We start from the raw sequence: 26,314 nt of genomic DNA, 5'->3' as shown, positions 1-26,314 counted from the left end.
ATATAGATTCAATTATTATATTCACGTTATGTTTGTTTGATCTGTATTTCCAGTCTGCATTTATTTTTATTGTGTTGTTTTGTGTTAATTTCATGATCATTAATTTAAAAGTTCTTTGTTACTTTCTGTGATCAATCGACTATTCTCAAATATTCTTACTTATGTTAAAATGTATTTTATTTGAAATATCCATATTTCTTGATTTGTATGTTTTTTAGTGAAGATTTTGGTAAATAAAGTTTCAATTTCAATTTAAAGTGAATAATAAAGCGAGACTGATATTTGATATCATCATGATCATATTGAAGAAAAAAAACACATAATGTGACATAGTGTGAACATGAAATAAAAATGTACAAATTTTATGTTAAGCAAAGTGATTTTATATTTTGATCTTCCTCATAGGAGACAACAGAATATACTCTACATAGATTTATAGCTTATCATATCTCATATAGACTTATGATCAAATTCAGAAACTAATAGAAAAGTTCGCTATGCCAACAATTGCTCATATATATACAGCTTATCATATCTCATATATGCTTATGATCAAATTCAGAAACTAATAGAAAAGTTCGTTATGCCAACAATTGATCATATATATACAGCTTATCATATCTCATATAAGCTTATGATCAAATTCAGAAACTAATAGAAAAGTTCGCTATGCCAACAATTACGGCACATATATACAGCTTATCATATCTCATATAGGCTTATGATCAAATTCCAAAACTAATAGAAAAATTCGCTGAGCCAAACATTTATGACTCATCTCTTGAATAGTCATTAACTGATAAATAACATTTAAAAAAAATATGGTAATGGATATGTACATTCTACGATAACTATTAGAATGTGGAATATATATATATGTATACTATGTATCGATTAAATCATTAAAATTCATTTTTCCTGACCATCGCTATCAGAATAACAGCCCATGTGACACATGTAACAGTATCCCGTTTATGTGATTTGTTCAACTGATAACCTTTAATGTATATTCAGTTAGAGGGCGCACTCATGCTGAGTAATAAAGTACCCTTCCTACCTGTAAAAAATATCTAACTACTCTCTGATGTTCGAGTCAAGTAAAACCACCTAACAACCCAACCACAACATGAAACAACAGAGAGTGAACATAATCAAAATGTACAAATTTTACACAGTCACTTAGCAGTAAAAAAAAACACATTGTTTAAGTCTGTCACTCTAACAACAAGTTGTTTAAACTTTTTTTGTAATTGTTTAAACTTTTTAAACAATTTCTTTAAAAAGTTTAAACAATAGTTGTTACAGTGATGGGCTTAAATAACGTGCTTAAGATTTTAAACAGCGTTTTACAGTGTATGTTATATTGGAGCTTATTTACAAAGTGATTACACGTTCACATTGTATTCTTCAGGGGTCATCATCATATGCATTATAATGATAAAATTCAATAGAAAAGTTCGTTGCGCCTAACAACCGATTAAATTATGAAGTCATTACATGATGAAATAAACATGATAACAAATATATCCAACACTTTAAGGAAATATGTTGATGTCCATATACTGTACATTACTGTACACGATAACTACGAGAATATGAACAAAACAAATTTGAATCAGATACATGGCTATGCCTCAAGGATATGGTTGCTTACAAACACACAGACATGAATCGTTGGCCTATGTTGGTCTCTCACTCCGGTGGAGTGGGTTAGATGACAAGTCAGAGCGCTAGTGCCCTTTTATACGATATTATTATCAGGTCCCTCGGAGAGGGCCTTAAGCCGTCGGTTCACTGGTTGATTACTAACAACCAACCAATCACACTTTCTCCGCAGTCCAGTAAAATAATCCTCACCAACATGTTTTATATATATATACACCCAAAATTATTTACATAATATAGATCAATACAATAATGAAGGGGTACTCAGGCTGAGAGAGTGACAAACAAAAAACTGAAAACTGACAATTTTATCAGCATTGCGTTTAATACTTTGGTGACACTGTTATAAGATTGGTTACTGCTTTGACGGTAATATCATCATTGTTGAAACATATTTTACACACAAACATTGTGATGTCCTTTAATGAAATAAGAAAAGGGAAAGTTGGGACCACACATCATCAGCCCACCTATCACTGGTCATTGCATGCATAGAGCTGTTTTCACAGAACATCGATAAACTAACATATTGATTAGTTGTTTTATCAGATTTTGATGAAATTTTCAGCGTTTTGCCATTTTATACTATGGAGCATATCATAATATATATTCTGATTTTACTATTTTCAGCCAGGAGAACCCAATTTTAAAGGAATTTTACTGATAGTTCTATAGCAAGCGTGACTAGTCTGTGTATTCCTACGAATGTCACATGATGGATCCTACCATTGGAATAAGATATCATGAAATTAGAATAAACAATAGAATATAGAACCATGGAGGTAAAACAGGATAGCTGGGTGAATACATGTTACACAATATTCATTGGGCTGTGATGCTATATGGTGTAAGACAATCTGGATTACAGTGAAACCTTGATGAAATATAACTTATAAGCACAAGCGAAGGCGAGCATGTCTGGGGAGAGGGAAACCAAGTAACACCACCCATATTTCAATGTCATATCAAGTGCATTGAATTCAACTCTTTCCTTCAGGTTCAGACCATCAAGATCATAGAGCCTGATCACGACGCAACTATTATACACATCAACACTCGCTACATACACCCTGTCCTGCTCATCCACGGCAGCGTACAGGTAGACACCCCGTGGAGCTTGTAGAGACTCACCAGCATTCCCATCCCTGTCATAGACCGTCACCATCCTTGGATTGTGCCAACATGAACTCGTGACGATCAAACCCGTCCTGGTGATAGATGCCTGATAAGTAATGTGCTTTGTTTGAACAGTGTGTTTAAGAGTGGATCCTGTCGGGTCATAGATATAGACTTGTTTTTCAGAGTTAGTAATGATGATTTCATCTGTTGGACTCCTGTTAACTCTGAGAAAATACACATTGTCTCTCACGTGGATTGTTGCTTTCTTGGAGCCAAGGGGAGAGTAGATGTGGGCTTCTGTAGAACCAGTCGACACGCATAATGTCCCGTCCCGTTGCAACACCAGATCACTACATTTCATGTCACTTAAAGGTGTGTTTCTATACTGCTGCTTACCACCATTTGAATCAATGATATCAATACCTCGTGCATTCCATCCATACCCGATAGCGACAGTGCTTTGCGAGTACCGGGCCATACCTTGCATATCTTCCCGTAGATCAACACACTGAATGACTTCCATCTTGGGATCTGATCCTAAGATGCTCCCGAGGTCAAGACGAGTATCGTCTGCTGGTTTGAACCTCTTCTCCTGTGCTTTCTTCTTAATAGCTTCCGCAGAAGTGTGACGGGAAACCTCCTTCAGCATGGCATCCAGCTCCTCACAGAGCAAGATATGAGCAGATAGAGTGTCTGTCTCAAGATGACCCAGTCTGTCATTATCTACCAAAGTAATTGAGCTACAAATACTCTTGATCCTCTGTCGATCTTTTGACTTCAAGACGTCGAGGTCGTCATCAAAACTACGTTCTAAGGCATTTATTTGGTCGGTAAGACTTCGAAGATTTTCTTCCAGCTCCTTGGCCTTGATGCTGTAGGCTTGTCTGACATCATCTAGTAGTGTTTGCACTGCAGTGTGTACCTCATGACGTTGTATTTCTATGTTCTGAATGTTCTTCTCTAGCTCTGTTTTCTTGTCAGCACAGCGTTGGGCAAGGCCTGTCACCTATATGAATTGAAAGTGTGATAAGTAAACACAGCGAGTTAGATTTGGATCCTTAAAGGATAAAACAACAAATTATATACGAAACGAAAGTAAATCACACAGAATAACATACAATATTCTGAATAAGCTTGAAAGGAGACCACATATATCCATAAATTGCATGTCACATTGAAACAATAACGATAGTAAGCATCACTGTAATTCACATAAAGAATAAAGAACAACTGGATTAGATGCAACAGTTATAATATTGATGATGGTATTACAAATTATAATCATTATCATTGTGTAATCAACAGCATCCATTATTATCATAATAATGATTATCATTATTATAGTTTTTATTAAAAATATTATCATTAGTAGTAATTAGTGGTGGTAATAGTAGTAGTGGTAGTCATAGGTGGATCCAGGGGGGCCGAGGGGCCCGCCCCCCCCCCCCCTATTGGCGGAGCAAAAAAAAGGGGGGGCAAAGAAAGAAAAAAAGGAAAAAGAAGGGAAAAGAATGAAGAAAAAAGAAGGGGGAACATATAAGGAGGAAGGCGAGTGAATAAAATATTTCATGCCACTGTACAGTATAAAATTTTCGCTCGCGCTTCGCGCTCGGATTGCCTTTTAGGTGATTTATATATCTTGCTCAATATGGAGCTTAAATATCAAATTTTGTAGTCAATGTACAAAACATATTTCAGCTCGGATATTCAAACTTTTATTATTTTGTTACATTTACAGATTGATTTTTAAAAAGTGCACTGTAAGAATTTGTTTTATCTTCTGAATATTAACATTTTCTGCTCGCGCTGCGCGCTCGCAAAATTTGATTTGTCAGGTACCTATTATTTTCCTGCATTCCATAAAGTTTTCAAATATCCCTATTCAGGTCAAATTGTCAAAACGTAATAGCTAGCGCTGCACGCTCGCATGTTGATTGGTGATTTGATTAGTATATCTTAATATTAAATCTATAACAAACTACCAAAAATCCACATTTCATGACAGTTTATAAAAAATATGATGACATAATGTTCTTAGAATGTCCCTGTCCTATGTCAAAACTCAAAGTAATAATAATGAAACATATCAGATCTTTTTTTAACTGTATCCACCTCATATTTTTCCTACAAAATGCTTGAAATACAGAGCTTAAATTGACATTTTTTTCAGATTGGAATATCAAATATTTTAAGCTCGAGGTTCGCGCTCGCTTTATTGATTTTCATTATGAAAAAAGGTAGTTAGAATGCCCGGATTCTAGGTCGAAATCTGAAACACGCGCAAGCATGTTTATTCAGATACGCAGCTTGTTCTCTATTTCAATCATTATGAGCCTATATATCCAGTGTCAGATCAGAATATCAAAAATTTTCTGCTCACCCTTTGCGCTCGCATTATTAATGTAGGAAGATATCAAGTTATACCCATTTTTTCATGATTTACAAAACATGAAGAGAGTGTCACATTTTAAAGTTTGAAATCTAGTTTTTCTTACCTCTCGTTCTTCGCGCTCGCATCGATTGTTTGGTTATAATACTTACACCATTTATGATTACAAAAAATGCATAGAGCCTTAATTTTTTAGGCAGGAACGTCAAAAAATTTCAACTCGCGCTTATATAATCTTATATAAGCTTATATCAGCTTATATAATCATTGAAATATGTATATGGCTAACTGCAAATCGTCCTTAATGGGTCCCTCTTCGACAAGGCCAGAACGCATTATAAAAATTTCTGCTCGCATTTCGCGCTCGCAGTAATTATCTAGTTACATACGCATCTTCTTCAAGTTTACAAACATTGCCCAGAATGTTCAACTGAATTTTCAGGACAAAATACATGAAAATTTTTCAAAATTGTTAACTCGCACTTCGCGCTCACACTTTTTTAATAGGGCTTATGAAATTATTACATAAGAATAAAGCTAAGAAATTACTGTTAGGACATAGGCGTTTTGCCCCCCCCCCCAAAAAAAAAAAAAATATATATATATTATTTTCCAAATATTATGTTCAAATCTATCAAGAACTTGAATTTTTGTAATTGAAATGCCAAAAAATTTTGCTCGCTCGTAACTTCTTATCAATTTTACGCGATACGCCATTTCGAGCCCCCTCAGATTTTTTGGCTCATTACGCCACTGGGACAACCCCTTCAAAGAAACAATCAACTTTGAGCGACCGATCGGGGAAAATATGGGTGAAAAAAAAATTCGCCCCCCCCCTATTTGCAGAGGCTGGATCCGCCCCTGGTGGTAGTAGTAGTAGTATAGGAAGAAGAAGTAGTAGTAGTAGTAGTAGTAGTAGTAGTAGTAGTAGTAGTAGTAGTAGTAGTAGTAGTACTAGTACTAGTAGTACTAGTAGTAGTAGTAGTAGTAGTAGTAGTAGTAGTAGTAGTAGTAGTAGTAGTAGTAGTAGTCATAGTAGTAGTAGTAGTAGTAGTAGTAGTAGTAGTAGTAGTAGTAGTAGTAGTAGTAGTAGTAGTAGTAGGAGTAGGAGTAGTAGTAGTAGTAGTAGTAGTAGTAGTAGTAGTAGTAGTAGTAGTAGTAGTAGTAGTAGGAGTAGGAGTAGGAGTAGTAGTAGAAGTAGTAGTAGTAGTAGTAGTAGTAATAGTCCAATTATTTTCATTATTATCGTCCTCACAATCATAATCATTATCAAAAACTATAATTGCTCTTTATTCTTTTCGATATCAAAGATCACCCTCAATATTTGATATCAGTGTATAACCATACTAAATCTACCTTTTATACGCAGTAAAAATGCTGTTTGAAATTTATATGCAACGCTGTTAAACCTTACAGTACTAATTTAAATAATTTAATATCTTAAACCGCAAAGTTTGAGTTTGAACATTTAATTATCAATCTAACTTTCAATAGAAAATAGCCCTGTATAAAATGTGTGTATAAAATGCTGTTTATTTTCTATACAATGGTGTTCAACCCTACAAGTAGTTGTTTAAATAGAATACGCAAGTGTTTAAAAAATATTAATAAGCACAGTTTGAATTTGATATTTGAATTTGATGTGTTGGCTTAGTTGGTAGAGCGTCCGTTTCACAACCGGGAGGTCGGGGTTCAAACCCCGGCCGCGTCAGACCAAAAGACGTAAAAAGATGGGAGTTGCTGCTACCCTGTTTAGCGTTTAACAATTAAAGGGATAGAGCCTCGTCGATCTGGCGCTGCACAGCTGCCTCTGGGCCCACGATCAATTGGGCAAAGCAAATTTTCGGAGTACTTTATTTCATGTCTATTTCGAACAATAAATTATGGATGTATTTATATTTGATTCTCAAAAAAAAATAAGCAAGGTTGTTTAAACTTCTAAACAACTACTGTAAGGTTCAAATAGTAAACAGCGATATGGATTTTTAAACAGTTTTTACTGTGATGATTATTAATAAATTTACCTTCCGTTGCAACTCCTGCTCAAAGTCAACCTGGTTCTTGATTTTGTGATTTTGATGATCAACGAGTACGCACTTTTGACAGACATGGACCTTACAAACCTCACAAAACATATCCTTGTTCTCTGTTTTGTGGATGGAACACTTCTCGAATAAATGACCAATGCTGACCTTCCCTTCGATGACATCATCCATGGAGACAATCTCATGATCTCCAAAGACTGACAGATATTGATGACATTGCAAACATTTATCACATATGTAGTTATTACAGGTTCTGCAGAATGAGACAGCATCTCCTTGAAGCTTGCAACCAGAACATTTTTGTCGCATCTCGAGGACAGCGTTCATCCCTCCACACTTGGCGTTGTAATCGTCTACGCATCCGTTGATGGAGACATTGAGGCGGAGATCATCGACACGGTTGGCGGACAATTTGGTGATCTCCCTGCAGAGAGGACAGACCATGTGATCAAGATCCTGGTGGGTTAGATCGTAATTCTTGAGGCATCGCCTACAAAATGTGTGTCCACATGAAGTTAAGATTATCGCCTCGACAAATATATCAAGACATAATGGACATATCAGGTTCGGTGAAGAGCTTGATGATCCACACTTCTCAGCCATCGCTAAATTAATTTACAAACACGAGATCTAAATTCCAACGAATATAAAACATATATGTCTATCAAGACTTATGTATATTGAAACGTCAAGTTGGTGTTACAACGCAATGGTTCAGCTTCATACTATTGTTGTACTTCAATACAAATTCAACTACAAGTCAAACACACCCACTTTGAACATCCTATAACAATAGAACTGGGTATTCCCAGCTACCTTTGAACCTGACTGCGTGTTATGTATTTATTCGTTCATAGAGGGAGTGTCGTTATCAAATTAGGCATTTTTGTCTTCATATGCAGAAATCCCACAATGGATGATTTTATCTTTCGATTATTGTATGCATGCAACTCTATTTCTCTATCAAGAAGATATTTTATTCGGCTACCTTTCTTTAATTTTCGAATTTTCCTTTATTAAAAGAGAGTATGCCTTTTCAGTGTAACTCATTTACAGATCTTGTTATGTAAAAAACAAAAGAGTCAATTTTCTGTGTTTTTCCCTTCATATGCATAAATCCCAGAATGGATGATTTGATATTTCCAATGTTTTATGCTTCTCTTTTTCTCTATCAAGAAAATATTTCATTAGGTTACCTGACTTGAATGTTCCAATTTTCCTTTACAGACAGAATCTGTTTTCATCATTTAGATATCTGATTATGAAAAAAAAAGTAGGTCATTTTTTCCACAATTTTTGTCTACATGTGTAAAAATCTCAGCATGGATGATTTGATATTTTCAATATTGTAATGCATCTCTATTTCTCGATCAAGAAGAGATTATGTTGGGGTACCTGACTAAATGTTCCATATTTTGAGAGATCTTTATTCGGTAACAAGAACAAAAATCTTTAAAGGAAAGTTCTGATTCTGTATGTCGATATTGTTTCGTGACATTGTGGTTTTATGCTCTTTTTTTTAATTGTTTGAGAAAAAGGAAATCATTTAGTAATGTTTGTTTCGGGATAATTTAAAAAATGTTTGTATCTTTCTCTCATCTCTGATTCTCGCTCAGGTTTCATCTCATGTACTCCTGATCCACTCTTCTCATATTCTCTCCCAACTCCCCCCCCCCCACTCTCTCCATCTCTTTATTTTTTTCTGTGTTTATTTTTCTTTATTTGTGTATTTTTCTTTTTTTTCATTCTGTTTTATTATAGGAAACATATTTTTCTCAATGTTTATTGTTGTCTGTCATTGTTGTTCTTTCTTTCCTTTTAAAGTTTTTCTTTGTCTGTTCGGGGGGGGGGGTAGTACTTTCTTTGTATATTTTTCTAGCTTTATTTTTTAATACCTTAGTAAGAGTGGCTCCCGTTCCTTGTCCACTTTTCCTTCTCAAAGGTTAGTGAACCCCACCACAAAATGCATTTCTTCATGCCGAGTGTTGAATATAGACAACAACACTACAATACGCAGCGAGCCCAGAGAAACAAACTTTATTGAATTTGAAAGTTTATCAAATTAATTCATTATTAGATATCTAAAAAAAATTGCAGGACTTGAACATTCTAAATACATTTCATGTTTATTTTTGGTAGGATTCACTGACTTTGGAGCTCCACTGTAACATTGTCAAGATAAATGACAAAGATTCTCATTAACATGGTCAAGAGATGAATAGAATCACTACTTAACTGTTGCTATAGTAGGCCCTATCAGTATCCGAGTAATTGTGATTTATTGTCAATTATCTTAATACGATTCCATGATGAAAAAAAACTTAAATCACCAAGAACATATTACGCACATAGTGTACCCGAAGTAATGCCACCGTTTAAGAAGTTGGAATAGCGCCATCATACACAGTTTTGAAACCAGTCTTACTTTCTTGAAAATTATTTCGAAAAACCGATATTATTGTTGTGATGTTTCTTTCCTACTCTTCTTTTAATTTTTGCTCCATTATTTTTCTAATTTCTTACCTTTTTTCTTTAATTCTTTCTCCCTTTCTTTCACCCCCCCCTCTCTCTCTCTCTCTCTCCCATTCTATTTCTTTCCTTTCTCCCTCTGGGTGTTCGTACATGACCCATTTTTAATAATTATTTATAAATCAGTGTCCCCCAAGAGTTCTTCCTTATCTTAAATGTTCAGTTAATTTTGATGATATTTTTAATAGAGGTTATTTCATGCGCATGTCAGTCGAGATAAATGTGCTGTTTTGAATATATGTATATAGATCAAGGAAAACATTATAATCTTATTTCATTTTCATTGTGATCATCGCGTGCGTTCAAAAGCAATTTATATCTCAATTATCCTCCTTCAAATCTATCTCTGCTTATCACCACCATACGTATCAACGATGGTTATTCCGTTATAACTATCATCATCACCGTCATCATCATCATTACCATCATGATCATAATCATCGTTGTCATCGTCACCATCTTTACCACCATCTTCATCACCATCATGCCACCAAAATCACTATCATCGTCGTCGTTATCACCATCATCATCACAATCATCATTGCCGTCGTCATCATCATCTTTACCACCACCATCTTCATCACCACCAGCTCCACTAACTTCATCATCATCATTATCATCTTCATCATCATCATCATCAGTATCATCATCATCATCCTAAACTCGATCACTACCACCATCATCGTTATTACTATCATCATTACATCACCTTCATCGCTATCATCTTCACCACCACTCTTATTAAAATTATCACCATTAATACCACCACGACCAAAACTACCTTTATAATGAAAGTAATGATAACCATCGTAATCACAACCACCACCCCTATCATCATCACCACCACCACTACCAACACGGTCAACATCATCGTCGTAGTCATCATCGTCACCAAGATCACCATGGCTACCATCATTTGGATATTCTTCATCACCATCATCATCATCATGGTCATCATTATCAATCATATTACCATCATCATGATCAATGATGATCATCATCACCATCATTTTTATCATCACCATCATCTATCATAATCATTACAATCACATTCGTCGCCATTACGTTTAAAAATCACATACCCATCACGTTCCGTATTGCCGTTATTTAGCAAATTTAACACAAATATATCCGAGATGACAACCCCCTCCTTCATCCTTTTTTTGTTTTACGAGAAACTCAGAAATCATGCTGGTGTCTCGGTGATTATCTATTAAAACTATTCTACCATAATCCGGTAGTGTAAACTATAAATTTATAAGTATTTCCCCCCAAATTAGTGATAAAGAGTTCGTCTTGGTTTTAAGTAAATCATCTCATATTCCCCTCTCCTCTCACTCTCTCTCACTCTCTCTCTCTGTCAATCTTTATCACAAAAACGAGTGTAGAAAAAAAAATCTTTGGTAAAGATGGGCAAGAAGAAACACCATGTGGTTAAGATTGGATTAGTACGTGTCGGTCCGTAAAGCGGAATATTGAATAGATCCATTCAACATAGCCCACGAATTACCACACTCGCTCATTCATCCTCTAACACGTATCAGCGCAAATAATGCAACCCGCAATTATATCCGTTCCAAAAGACACATAAATGTCACTGATTTCCATCAACACGGAGGAGCATATTTAGGAAGAGACCAGGGGAAGGGGGGGGGGGAGACCACGCAATCAAATAAACCACACAAAAAATTATTTTTCACTCCAAGAATTTCCTTTTTTCCTCTCTTCTTTTATTAATACCATTATTATTCGGCAGTTATCATTCTACTGATAACAAACAGCGGCGGTGGGTGTATATTCTAATCCTGTGCTATATTTAACATCAATGGCGTCAATTCACGTTTCTTCCTATATCTTACTCAAACGATTCAAGCTACTTTCTTCGTAAAATCAAGGCGGGACTGTAAAAAAAAAAACGTCTCAAAATGAGAATTAAGATATATGATTGTGTTGCCATAACTTGGTAATTACAGTGCCGGCAGAATTCATATTTAATCAAACTAATGACGTAATGAATGTTTTTAATCAAAAGTTTTGTACAGAGTCATTTGTTTCAAATAACACATAACCCCATCCCTACATGGATACCGTTAGTGAAATAAATTGTAGAACTTTGATTTCTTCCCTGTAAAAACGTCTGTCGTTCAGTGTGAAGAATATGTGAACTTCAACTGGCCCCGTCTTACAAAGAGTTGCAGTTGATCCGATCGATCACAACTATGGACGGCCAGCATCGTCAACATCTATTATGCATGTCTGTTCAAAATATTTTCAAACTATGATGTATATTCATGCATTCATTGTTTTCTTGAAAATTCGCTGTGCTTCTATTTGTTTACAAAATACATTGTGCAAATTTCCTGTAGAAAAAAATTATGACACTGATGGATTTCCATGGAGTTACGATTGATTGGATCAAGCGTAACTCTTTGTAAGACGTGGCCCAGGTGTTCACCAATCCTTGTTATCTAATTAAGCTAGCATACTTTGAAAGGGATGCTCAGTTCGTTACTGTGATTTCAAGCTGCCTATTGAACAATTAAGATGCAATATCTACTACCCTAGCATCTAACATCTTACAGTACATTTTGTACAAAAATATCATATGATATAACTTAACGACATCTATCATCTCCTATCATTTCATCAATTTAATTGTCTCCACAAGCATCAAAGAGTCTTGATCAATATGCATTGAAAGATATATACAATTTGTCTCGTCACTTTCTTTTAAATGATTGTCTCTTAAAAATCTGTACTACAGCAAAATGTACATAAATATATACACAGAGGCAATGACATAATGTATACATCTAGTAAGGGCAGTCAATGCCTTTTTAAGCATGTGGAATAGTTTTCTTTTCTCATTTTCTAAATTTTATATTCATTAAGTGATAAAATCAATAGTAAAATCTCCACTGGAATGACTTTAAAACACAATACCAACATTGCTTACTACACGATAAAAAGCAAAGAAAAATACATGAATCGAATTAAAAAGAAGAAATAACAAGAAATAAACTAACTATTCAAAATGCAACATGGCAATACATTAAAAAAAGAGAAAAATGTGAGCTATATACTATCACAAATCATAGAAACAGCTAAACTAAAAAAAATGAATTCTCTGATTTTTATCTATAGCACTGTACTGGTAATGAAGTATAGTAAAAAAAAAAATGAAAATACGATAACTTGCTGATGAGCCAAATAATTTAAATTATTGTCAATAAAGATAAAGAGAGTCCATTATAATATCAACTCTTATCTTGCCCAGGTTGGCATCGGTAATAAAACAAATATCCCAAAGAGCTAAAAAATTATCTGGCCTGTTGAGAAGTCATTGGTGTTAAAAGAAGCAAGAGGAACAAGTCTGTACCAATTCACTTTCACATGCTTGCAGAGCATAACAATAATCTGGTTTTAAAATAAAATGCGCTTAAAACATACATTGTACACATCTAAGCACTTACAGAATTATCATTACCTGGTCATTGCATTCAATCTGTCTTCCCCACGCACAACTATGCACATCCTCCACTCCCTGGGGAGTATTCTAGCCGGAGTCAGTGGTAAATGAAATGCAAACGATGTTGGACAAGCTACAATGACTTCCACATCCTACCGGGCTCCCATTTAACACTTGGGTGGGGAGTGGCAAACTGTGGATCGACGCTTTGCCAAAGACGCTAGGCCGCCGAGGTGGGATTTGAACACCCGACCCTCTGATTACAAGGCGAGAGTCAGAACCACTACACCATTGCCCTTCTTCAAAAATAACTGACTTATTTTCAATTTGCAGACTTTCACCGAGAACAATCTCTCCCTTTTGTGCTTCCAATACCCCCACCCCCCCCCCAAAAAAAAAAAAAAAAAAAAAAAATCCAGAGTTGATTTTCCCATCAGTTAAATCTCATTTGATTCAACACACCCTCGGCCATGGTTGTATCATTTGTGCAATAGACTATAAACTAGCGAAAAATACTCTACAAAAAAACTGGGCCCTGTCTTACAAAGAGTTGCGATTGATCCGATCAACCACAACTATGAAAAGCCAGCAACGTCCACATCTAAAATGCATGTTTATTCAAATTATTTCTTAGATCTGATGTATATTCATACGAAATAGTTTCCTTGATAATTCAGTGTGCTTCTCTTTGTTCACAAAGTACATTGTGCACATTTTCTGCAGAAAAAATTATGACATTGATGGATTTCCATATAGTTGACGTTGATTGGATCAATCGTAACTCTGCGTCAGGCGGGTCCCTGGAATGTCGCAGCCACCTACATTAATATTGAGTTGTCCAATCTTAAGAACACAATAACAGTCACATTTTTAAAGCACATTTGGTAGAAACCTTGTATGAGCAAGCACAAAAGAATCTGAACAAAATGTAAACAACTTCACATTTTAAAAGAAAAAAAAGGTAAAAACAATTCACCTTTTAAGACCAGTATATACATGCTGATAAAAGACCTAAAACAATGTCTGTTTAGAAAACTCTGATACTTGTATCGACAAATATATATATATATATATGCATATATACAGCTATGTCAAAGCACAAAATAGCATTACATAAAAACATATGTATGCTGCCACAATGAAATTCATGAAGGCAAAGGCTTGGAGCACAGAATAATCAAAATTGCTTTGAGTTGGGTTCTTCTGACAAACGGTTAAAACATTTTTTTTTTAATCATCCATTATAAGTAACTTCTGTTTCGTCAAAACAGCGGCATTCTGTCACATATTAAATACTACGTGTAAGCACAACCTATATCAGCCCACAGTGTCAAAATTCTTTGACCTATTTACTGTTATTTTCATAGGGAAAAGTCGTATGAATAAATAAAAAATAAAACACAACACATGAAGGCAAGACCAGTGAACCATCCATTAGAAAATACTTTTACAATGGCTTTCTTTCATAACAATAATGAATAAGGGAAACTTCAGATAATTTGTTTGGCATATGTGTAATTAATATTCATTATCATAAGTGTTAGATACTAAATGCAATATCATGCTATTTGATTAAAAAGCAGATTTTGTAACCATTTCTTTTCCATACTTAGATTATTTACTTATCTTTATAATGAATAAAACTTAATAAATGTAAGAATTCTATGTAAAGTGCTTTGATTTTTTTTTCAATCAAGTAAAATTCTGATTTCTAGCTTTCTTGAGTTTTCACACAGAAGTGACAAGTAGAACGACAGACAAACAGAGTCTCTCTCTATCTCATTTTCACTTGATGAAATCATATCACTTTGGGAAATATGGCTCTTTCATTTCAAACTTACCTCCTAACATAACAGCTCTTAAACTCCTCCTAGGGGAAATAAAAATGAATTCTTTTAATTCTGCTCGTTAACTACAGGAAATGTTTGAAAATACATTCATTGTATTCCTGTACAATTTTAAATAATTAAGCATCACAAAGCCTTTTCATTTAACACAAAAAAAAATGAAATCAATAATTTATATCAAATAGTGAACACTTTTTTTTCAGCTAGAGAAGATCAGATTGTCAATCTGCATTTTTTTTTCAATACAACCTGATAAGTTGCATTAAATTTTGTTATATCTGAATACTTTGAAGAAATATTCATGGGCAGTCCAGTATTCCTAGATTCGTAAAAATCATTTTCCCTAATTCGACAAGAAAGCAACATCTGGAAAGGCACTTTTCATTTTATATGTCTCAAAGAGCACTTTTGAATACATTTCAGCTATAAGTGAACTACAATATATTCTCCCTATAATATGTTTCCCTCAAATAGACTTTCTTTCATAATTCATTGGAATATGTCACCTTACATTAGAACTTTAGAAGGGGGTTAGTCGTATTTCATTTTGATTCATTTGGCACGATCAGTATCAGTAGAGATGGTCAAATTGGCAATACAGCGACATTTCCCTTAAACATACAAACACAAAGAATCATCCATTTGCAAATGCTAATCATTCTCCTTCCTAATAAATAGTAAATATATACAGTAGAAACAATGAACATGGCAAAATCTGTCATTAGATTCCTATTTACAATTTTCCATAAATATAGTAGATGCTACATTCACCACAAAGAACAAAATGTCGGAGAGTGCACTTTTGGATACAAAATCTCTTCATTACTTTGAATACACAAATCTGATTGTCAAACACTATATGAGGCTTATTATAGCCTTTGTGAATTTATATTAATTAATATAAATATATTGTGACCTGCATTGGCAAAAAACGAACACTTTCATTGTAAAAATGAAAACTATATTGAATACCATCTCTCGGATTAAAAATGAGCACGATCATTATGTCTCATGCAAAGGACGTGGTTAATATTTGAACTAAAAAAAAAAGGTAAGTGACGTTAAATGTTCCGTATCCACACCAAAATCTCCTTACGTGAGTCCAATCAGCTTCGTCTAGATATAACCTGTTATAGATTTACTATAATCTAAAATATGGGAATTAATCAGCCTAAAGCATTATTTCACTTAAAAAACTGTTTGCAAAAACACCCCCATTTCAGTTTTATTATTCAGCCAATGATATTTCAATAAAAGACAGCAATTATTTAGTAGAGGTACCACAATGGGTTATGGTGATCAACATGCTATTTGATGACATTTATTGAATACAATCAATCAGTTATATGCAATTTCATTTTAAAAAAATCATTGAGTTGAGAATCAACACTGAAAGCAGATAATTGTAATATCTAAATTTCATTCATCCTTTTAAACAACATGAATTCACTTGTTAAACTTGTTATATTTATCTGATACTTTTATAACTGGAAGTAGTGCACACAAGGTATCCTGTCCTGGTAAACATAATAAACCGGGTAAACCTAATGTAAACTGGCTCAGTAATACTGCCGTACTGCGACAGAATTGCTAATAACGTCATACACTAATGACATATCAGAGCCCAACATCAATGAGCCTGGTGGCGGTTTCACAAACCTGTTCCTGAAGTTGAGCAAGGCTGGAGCATGTTCTTAGGTGCTGAGTCAGCTACATAGGGGCATATTGTGTACCGCAAAGAAAGGATCACCAGCCATCTGTAGTTATTCGTAACTCAAGAAAAGCTTCATGAATAACCTGCCAGATTTTATCATCTGGTTGAGTTCAGAAATGTAGAAGAGTCACCTGTCTTTGTACAGGATAGTCATTAACTTAAATATCTATTACACAAGTTCAGTTATTTTTTCTTATATAAATATTTTTTGAATTTTGGGAATAGGTGCTTTTCAAGCAAACAAAGAATATCAAAATTTTATGGAAAGGAATTAGGTTTTATTATTAAGAGGAGCAACATCAGAGATGATTTTAAATAACGGCAGCTGTATGTTGGGGAGGGCAGAGTAGTGGTTGTCCCTTGGATAGAATGTTCTTCTTACGCTCCTCTTCTGACAGAGCCATCATAAGAGAATACGCCTGGAGTTTTGAGTGTCGTCCATTTATCTGCGACCTATCAAGGTCTCCAGTCTCGTCATCTCCTCCCAAGCTATCCGGCCGGGCTGTCGAAGACGCATCATCATCTTTGTCATCATCGTCTTGGTACTCTGACACAGACATGGCATCTTCTGACTGCATGTCTTGCTCGGAGTCCGGAGTACGAGGGATACTGTCGTCCTCGTCGTCACGGTAAAGGTCTGTTTCCATCATTACTTTGGAATGGTCAGCAGATTCTTGGAATGGAAGCTTCAACTTGAGCTTCATCTCTCGTCGCTGCTTCTCCTCTTCTGGTTCACCCTCATCACACTCCCTTTCTAGATGGCCACCCTCCTCTTTTGCAATGTTGTCTTTGCTCCTGTCAATTGCCATCTTCTCCTCTTGTTCTCTCAGCATGAGATCCCGTCGAGCTTTCATCTCCGCTACTCCAATGAAGTTTTTTATTTCAGTGAAGTAGGCCTCGTCTTTCTCGCTGAGCTCATCGGACCAATCACCACTTTTCTTCAAGGGGAGTGGTCTATCTTCACCGTTTATCTTCTCTGGCGTCTGAGAATCTCCCGAGAAATCTTCGCTCTCGTGTTTCTTGAGGTGGCGGTCAAGGTTGGTCTGCTGGCCAAAGCAACGATCACAGAGAGGACACTTGAAGGGTTTCTCCTTGTTGTGGATGTTGCGGACGTGGCGTTGAAGATTGGAGGAGATGCTGAAGGATCGGTCACAGTATTTGCAAGAGTAGGGCTGCTCTCCCGTGTGAGTGCGCAGATGCCGAGTGAGGTTGGCCGATCGAGGGAAAAGCTTGCCGCAGTACTTGCAGGTGTAGCGATCCTTGCTGCGAATGACCATCTTGTCCGATGGACTGGACCCTGAATACATCATGGTGCTGTTCAAAGCATAGGCTTGGTGAGATGGGAGACCCCTGAACTTCATTAGATTCTTATTTGCAGCATAAAAATCAATTTTCGGCATTGGAGGGAAATGAGGTAGTGGAATAGGGACAGCAGGAACTTTCTCTCCATTCTCCATCCGTTGGTACTTATCTGGAGGGGGTCCATGGCCGTTCTGAACCCTGTAGATTGGGTCCATGGTCAAAGGAAGTGATCCTGGATAAGAGAAGGCCACACTGACAGGGATGTCTGCTGTTTTGCTAATGAGCGAAGAAGGGATACCAAAAATATGTGGTCTCCTCAAGTGACTTTCTTCTTTGTCTGGAAGATCAGCGGATTTGGTCTTTGGTCTTGGGACACTCAGGTCCAATGGTTGCTCATCTACTTTCCTTTCTTCAGGCTTGTGGGGTTTCAGTAGATTCTTGGTTGGGTCAAAGGTTTGCTCTAGTTTCTTGACTGGACTGTCTATCTTCTTGAACGCTGGAGGGGAGTGATTGCTGCCTAACCTTGATATGGGATTCATCTTAAGGAGACCATAACCTACACCGGCCGAATTTGCACTGAAGAATCTATCTGCTATGGATGCAATGGCTTTGATGGGTTCACTGCTACCATTCCTCTGTAAGGATGATTCGATTGCTGCAGGTGATATCTTTCCACTTTCATTCATACATTCGTCCTCTGGTATTTCTTTCTTGACAAAGTCAGCCACTCTTCTGGCCTTTGTGACTTCCATATCTGCTTCACTCTCAACATCACTGTAGGAGCTGCAGTCCAACTCACTTCCACATGGAGTGCTGACCGAGGCTTCACTCTCTTCACTATCTTCTCTCTCCGTCTTGATCTTCCTAGTCTGGTCCTTACCCTCTCTGCCCCTTCCTGCGCCCAACGTGTAGTGTTGCAGCCATTCCTCTGTTGACATCCCTTTGGCATTCTTGTTGGTACTCTCTGAGGCTGATGCAAGGGCCGAAGGTGTCAGGTTTCCTGTCAAGAGTGAAGGGTGGGCTGCAAGAGATGGGTAAGTTAGAGGATATGGTCCCCTGATAACACCGTTGCTATTGCCGGAACCAGAAAGTAGGTTGTTCTGCATCAGGGCCTGTTGGGAGAGTTGCAGATTCGCATTCCACATCTGTGCAAGACCAGCCTGATAGAGGGCGCTAGAGGGTGGCATCCCAAGGAGAGGGGCGTTACCGCGCAAGAGGACACCCGAGCTCGGATTGTTGTGAGGGCTGTTGATCGAGGTGTTCAACTGGCTGTTGAAAACCTGAGCATTGTGGCAAAAACGGCGGTGCTTGTTCAACGAGGTTACCGTCGAGAACGTCTGGCCACACGTGGCACACTTGAGTTGGGTGCGGCAGTTGGCGTGCATGCGTTTGTGTCGGCAGAGGTTGGAAAACTGCGTGTAGGACTTCAAGCATACCTCGCAGGTGAACGGCTTGATGCTGCTATGGATGTGCGTGTGTTGCTTCAAGCCACTGGATGTCGCAAAAGTCTTGCCACACTCTGGGCACGGATGGCTTCTGGCACCCTCGTGCTGCGAGCGGATGTGGCGGTGTAGGTTGCTGGGATCGGAGAAACACTTTCCACAGTTCTCGCAAGGGTACATCCTGTCGCCGAAATGGGTCGCCTGATGCTTGATAAGATCTGATTTCCAGTGAAAGGTGCGACCACATTCGTTGCAAGAAAACTCTTCGTTGGGTCTGCTTTCAACCTCTTCCTGTTTTTCGTCTGAACACTCTGACATGGAATTTGCACGACTCTCGTCAGTCACTGGCAAGGTAGTCTCCATTGCTGCATTGGCTGAAAAAATACAAACAAGGAACAATACTAGCTTTACTCATGTGCTAGACCACGTCGATACTCAAAAACAACATCATCATAAATATAAAATAGCCATTAGAAAACAAACTTCACATAGTTTGGGGATTTTTTAGTTTAATTTTCACTGAGAATGTAACAATTTAATTTTTGCTGTCCTTACATTGCTTTATGGCAGACAGTTACAGGGGAGAAAGAACTTCTTCCCTTAATTTTCATTTAATGTCACAATCAATACTATCTCACCGTTTCCAATACTTCCAGAACTAAATTTGAGGATCTGTATGAGGCTTCTTGCACAAATTTGTCTATGTATCCAAAAGAATACGAGTTGAGTGCTCAAAAACACTATAAATGTTTTTATAGAGCAGAGAAGATTTTTATGATTATGTGCACGAAGGTGGGGGAGGGGGCATGTGCATCCTTCATTATCATTACCACCTCCCAGCTACCATCTCATATCTTTTACTTAAACAAATATCACACCTAACACATCATATGAAGGATTCTAAACGCTAGAGAAGCTTGAACGAAAAGGTGCAGCACGAGCCGGTAATTTGTCGCACGACGTCGACGTCACGCCCCAGGTAGGGGCCTTTGTTTTAGGGCCCTCTCTGTTGGTTTATCCCATTTCATATTTGATAATAAAGACGGGTCAGAGCTCGCCACGCAAACGCCATTGTTGATTCTTAGACACCTTCTATCACTATATCATCTTGTTTTGTTTGTTCTTAGGAATGTGTTTGCTTTAGATATGGCATGAATTTTCAAAGAGCAGATGACACACGCTCTCTCTCTCTCTCTCGGCATGCACTAACCTAACTTCACATCGTAGATCTCATTGATGTTTGATTTATGGACAGTATCTATGTCAGGTGCGTTCCCCTTACTTCTTTCTAAAAGCACTTAAAATGTGCCTTTTTCACATTTGGCTTAAGCATGCCATCCATTTGCTTCATGCGCAGAAACAAAACCTGCTCTTACATTGTTTCATTTTTGTTACTTTTTTTTTTGCACTAACCTTAAACTCTCTACCTCTACCTTTTCTATCTCAACTAAATTGCTTTAGATTTCCAAAATTGAATTTAAGGTTTTTTCCAAATGCAATTCGGCTATGTACTTTCCCCACTTTCGTTTCTAGTTTTCAACGTTTGAAATCATTGAAAGCCTAAGTTTGCGGAATGAAATCTTACTTGAAATAAGACAAATCTAATTGCCACCAACCTAAGATGATAATACTCCCATCTTGGATTTTTATATTATCAACATGGACAAACAAACATTATATATAATCTTCTTTTTACAATTTTGAATTTTCATAGCATGTCTCACCTTTGAACTCCTGATTGAGAGTGGAGAAAATGGCGTTGGCGTTGTTACAAGCGTACTTCTGGTGTCTCCTCAGCGCGACCTTTGACCTGAAAGTGTTTTGACACTCTTCACATTCATACTGCTTCTCTTCTGCGAGATAAAGAGATAATAACATGCATATTTATCGATTACATTCTAATGTATTCATTTCATAGAGGGCTGGAAGTAATATTCTAAATAATATGTTGGTTATAGAAATCAATTTGATCTGAAAGAATTTCAATGCAGTGAACAGATTAATCATCAATCTGCACATTCCTTTTTTATCACGATTCTAGTTTGCAAACATAAATTTTCTATTCATTATCAAGTATAGCACAGCCTGCATTGTCTTCTTTTGCTTTTCAAATTGTTGCTATGTGGCGATGCACCATATTTAAACAACAAAAGTTTACACCTTATGAATCTTAATAATTTTGTATATTATCATACTTTGTAGAACTTTGTTGTATAATTTTGTCTATTGAATTCAATTTGTGTTTGAATCAAACCTTTGATTTCAATTCATTTAAAGAAAAAAATCATCAAATAATAACTTTTACTTTTACTCAGAGGCACTCTATTAAAAATTTGATATGTGCCTATCTATTCATATCAAATAGAAACATGAGCGAACACCGATCATCTGCTCATTGAAAATTCATGCCATTTCCAAAGCAAACACATTCCTAAGAACAAACAAGATGATATATTGATAGAAGGACTATTCCGCCTTTCTTCGGCTGGATTAGCAAACTTTTGTTCACAGAAAAATGTTCCCCGAAAAAAATGATAACCCTTGCTTCTGGGGGGGAGGGGTGGGGAATCTCTCATTTTTATTTTTTTTAAAGCCCCAGCCGGCCAGCCCCCTAAATTTATTCCATTTCTGGACCGACCCCTGAGTAGTATATATATGTATATATATACTACTCAGTAGTATATATATATATATGCCTACATCCTACGTAAGGGCGAAGCATATGAATGGGTTTATTCCGTCTCCGTCATAATACACGTATAGACGTAAAGACAAAGGTAGAGGGGTTCAAGGTGCCATAACGAACATTGAAAGAAGACAATAAAATTCGCCTTAAACACAGATGTAAAGAAATATATATACATATTTATATAGATATAGGTAGCTTACCTATGATTTGTATTGGGTTTCCTTCTTGGTCAGGAAAGGCTGCATCTTTAAGGACGAGTAACTCCTCACCTGTGCCTATGTTATGAATGGCCTTGTAGAAGACCTGCAAGTCAAATAAATTTTTAAAAATAAACTTTTTCTGTTATTACGTCCCATTCAGGATAATAAATGGATTATTTGGATCATATATGATCAGTTTTAATTCCATGAATTGGTAAAAAAAATTCTTCTCACATTCATTGATATAATTTTAATTTACAAGTTTATGTATTAGGAATCTATAAATATGTTAATTTTTTATTAGTTTGAAATTTCTGTGAAAAACAGCAATATTGGCATTTCCACTCTTTTTTAAAACACGTTATATGGATATAGAATTGTGAAAATACTGTTAAAACTGTATCAATGATTTTTTTTCAAGGCAAAACAGGGAGATGCTGAATCGATGAATGAAAACAGGACTGATAGATAATTTAACAAAGTTTACTTTCCTAGAATCCACTTAAAATGGCATAAGACAAAGGAAATGACCTATATTCTAATCTTCACCTGTCTAACACTGCAACCAATTAAACATAGCCTCAGATGAAAAGGGTATAATAATGGTTGAATTTCGAGAGAGTATTTTTCTGTCACTTTCAGCTTTTGGAGATCATAAAAAAGAAATTTGCAACATTTTTATGAAAGAAAAAAATAGAAGAAAATGATGGACTGCATGAATCAAGAAGTTTTATCACTCCGGCCGGCCGGCTTGGTTTGAGGTGAAACAGTTGGTAGGATGAAATTGTGGTTCAAATTACTGACAAGGCTAAGGTATCATTAATTCAAACTACAATGGCAATTCTATAAGGAATGTAATGGTACTTTGAAGTTTCATTTTATTGAGGTCAACAATTACAACCAATATGTGAGGATATCTTTAAAGAACAAGACCAGGGCCCCCATCTTACAAAGAGTTGCGATTGATCCAATCACCACAACTATGGAAAGCCAGCAACGTCAACATCTAAACAACATGTTTGTTAAAAATATTTTCTATTCATACATTAATAGTTTTCTTGAAAATTCAGAGTGCTTCTCTTTGTTTTTCAAAGAATATTGTGCAAATTTCTTTTAGAAAAAGTAATGACAATAATGGATTTCTATATACTTGAGGTTGATCAGATCAATTGTAAGTCTTTATAAGATGGGGCCCTGTTTTGGAGTAAGGCACTTCTCACTGGATTGACAGCCATTCACATTTCAAACATGAAAAAATACCACAAAAAAAAGATTCAATAATTGGACCGAGGGATTATTTTTTTCTCTTACTCTTGAACGGAGGAATTTGTTCAATGCTCCGAAATCATTTTTGGCATTTTAAAAATGTTTTTCTTGAAAACTGAACTATTTCCTAAATTTCCTCATGAAAATTGCTTCAGAAGTTCAGATTTTGTAAAAACAAACAAACAAAAAATCTATAATTTGACAAAAAATTCCCAATTTCTGCTCTGTTCTCCAGCATTTAACTTGTATGACCTTTCCAATACTTAAAGAAAAAAATATATTCTGATGACCCCACAAGTAACAGGCTCTCCATGCAAGAAGGTTAAATAATCTTGTTGACACTTATAAAGTAATAAAGTAATCTGAGGATGATCTTTGATTTTGATTGCCTGGTGAGTCCTGTTACCATGGTAACAAAGAGGACGTTGGCGACATTCTAAAACTTCCAGAATTTTTTTTTTTATTGTAATGTTATGTACGAGCAACTGCTCTATACCTTATGTTATATAAAATGAATAAATAACTTTTTTTCTATAAGGGGCAGGTGTGAAATGATTTGTCTGTTGATATACTGAAGGTACAATTCAAACCATTAAAATTTCATTGAGAAAATGACATTTCATTGTTTGTTTCTTACTACACAATATATGGGGAAGCTGCTCGCATATGTTGGAATTAAAACAGAAATTAAAATGACATTTTTTAATCTTGATTGACTTTCTTCAAACCTTCACCATCATTGTTTTTATTATTTTACATTATTCTTACAATTAACTTTTTGTAAGGTTTGTCCCCTTTATCAAAGAAAGCTTTAACCATGTGTTCTCACCTTGCCATCCACCTGTACTGGCACCATGTTTTGATTCTCCAGCTTGGGGGCGCTGCGCACGTACTTCATCCAGTTTCCTGTCCCTGGTTCACTGGCGTCGACCCAGCACTTCACTTTCCCAAACTCATCCACGATCTGCGTCAAAAAGAACAATAAAAAAATATGACGGTTAATTACGCTTTATTTTCATTTGGTCCAATGCCAAATTCACTTGGTCCAACTCGGCTACTCTCATTTGGTCTACCATCAGTTCGTCCAATATCCACAAGGTCTAATTGCCGTTTCGTCCACTCACCATTTCGTCTAATAACCAGTTGGTCCAATAGCCATTTAGTCCATATAACATTTGGTCTAATTAGACTAAGTGTTGATTGGGCAAAATGAATGAAAATAAAGGAATATTAACCCGACTGGTTATGAGAGGAAATGGTCATAGACCAACTGGTGATTAGACGAAGCGACGATTGAACCAAATGGAAATAGGACCCAATGGCTGTTAGACGAAATGTTGATGGATGGAATGGCATTAGACTAAATGAAGGTAGACCATGTGGTGAGAGGACGAGTTGGTCGTGGACGAATTGGCAATTTACCATTAATTGCTACTGTAATAGTTGAAAATAGCATCATCTGTGTAGAAATGGATGACGAAGATATTGATGGTTAATTATTACGGTGAACAAATAAATACTGTCAATTACCATAACATTTATATTGGCAGACCAAGTCAGTAAGACTATCTTTCACAGTATCGTGGTGGTCATTGGATTGTCAAAGGTTTCATTTTACGAAAGTGTGTGATTCCCCTTTTGACATATTTCACTGTTGCATCAAAGAAAATTAAAAAATATATAGGCCTAAAAATTGTGAATCCTACTGGTGAAAGTCACGATCACTATACAAAACTAGAATGCTCATGGAAGTTACGCACACCTAAAGGAGCGTCTATGTTAAGGTAAGAGATGCTGATGAAATGTGTGCGGCGGTCTCCTTTTCTCTGATAGAGAGGTTATAAGTCTATAACTAAAACAAAAATTACAATTAGCAGTAATGCCTAATGATTCTTCAAACTTCATAATGAAACAAGAAATAAACAAGGTATGACCAGTAATTAACCCACTACTGCAGGAACTGGGCGGTCTTTGTACAAAGTCAATGGGGAAACACCAAATATAGAAGTCAACGGGTTAAGAAGTAGAACATGGTGATGAAACAATGAATGTCAAAGTCCTTACTTGGACAAAAGCCAAGGAGATCAAACAACTCAATGAACATACCCAACAACATGAATGAAATAAAGGGAGGTTATCTGTAGATGGTATCGGTGAGAAATGACTCATTCGGAAGGAGGGAGAAAAAGGAAACCAATTCATCCTTAAGATTACAGCAGAACTTGTTGCAGGTGAGTGGAAACAGCGAAGGATAGCTGGCATCAGATAATTATCCAATAATAGACGAGATCGATCCCAAAACGCGATCCTCTCAAAACCTTGTACGCATCCTTCACGTTACAAGTCTTCAAACACACCTCGGCGGCGATACCACAGCTCCGACGGATCGCAACTAACGTGTCTGCCTCGAGACACACAAACGCCTGGTTTTGATGTGAGTAAAGTAGTCGTAATTGAAATGAGAGGAAAAGAAACTTGGTTGACAGCGAAGCGACACCGTTATGGATTTTTGGTTATCTGCATGCACATAAATATTTGTGTTGACTATTTTCATGGTCTGGACTAATATCCTCTACAGAGGTACAGCAGACCACCGATGGGATCGAGATAAGGAGCCAGTCTCCCCTTCCATTGCCAA

General features: G+C 36.3%; 2 protein-coding genes across 4 annotated transcripts in view; both read right to left on the bottom strand.

The window, feature by feature from the left end:
- Window positions 1–347: 347 nt before the first annotated feature.
- LOC129276125 (E3 ubiquitin-protein ligase TRIM45-like) lies at window positions 348–7,969 on the bottom strand. Its single transcript, XM_054912558.2, has 2 exons — window positions 7,198–7,969; window positions 348–3,790 (listed from the first exon to the last, which is right to left on the bottom strand). Exons 1-2 carry the CDS (start codon window positions 7,819–7,821, stop codon window positions 2,528–2,530), a joined length of 1,887 nt encoding a protein of 628 aa, XP_054768533.2. The 5' UTR covers window positions 7,822–7,969; the 3' UTR covers window positions 348–2,527.
- A 6,485-nt stretch (window positions 7,970–14,454) lies between these two features.
- The window catches only part of LOC135156617 (histone-lysine N-methyltransferase MECOM-like), a 48,999-nt gene continuing 37,139 nt past the window's right edge, over window positions 14,455–26,314 (bottom strand). For all 3 annotated transcript variants that reach the window (XM_064109347.1, XM_064109349.1, XM_064109348.1), the window contains exons 2-5: window positions 24,506–24,640; window positions 22,411–22,513; window positions 21,246–21,374; window positions 14,455–19,895 (exon numbers count right to left, since the gene is read on the bottom strand). In XM_064109347.1, coding sequence (XP_063965417.1) covers window positions 17,089–19,895; window positions 21,246–21,374; window positions 22,411–22,513; window positions 24,506–24,640 — 3,174 coding nt within the window. In that variant the 3' untranslated portion in view covers window positions 14,455–17,088. The remainder of the gene's footprint in view (window positions 19,896–21,245; window positions 21,375–22,410; window positions 22,514–24,505; window positions 24,641–26,314) is intronic.

This window comes from Lytechinus pictus, chromosome 14 (assembly GCF_037042905.1).
Source record: "Lytechinus pictus isolate F3 Inbred chromosome 14, Lp3.0, whole genome shotgun sequence".
Taxonomy (NCBI): Eukaryota; Metazoa; Echinodermata; class Echinoidea; order Temnopleuroida; family Toxopneustidae; genus Lytechinus; species Lytechinus pictus.
The sequence above is the reverse complement of the archived record's forward strand: the minus strand, read 5'-3'. Positions and strand labels throughout refer to the sequence as shown.

Coding starts and splice junctions, on each gene's coding strand:
- LOC129276125 (XM_054912558.2), bottom strand. CDS start 7,821: ATGGCTGAGAAGTGTGGATCATCAAGCTCTTCACCGAACCTGATATGT. Junction 3,791..7,197: donor AGCAGGAGTTGCAACGGAAG/GTAAATTTATTA, acceptor CAATTCATATAG/GTGACAGGCCTTGCCCAACG.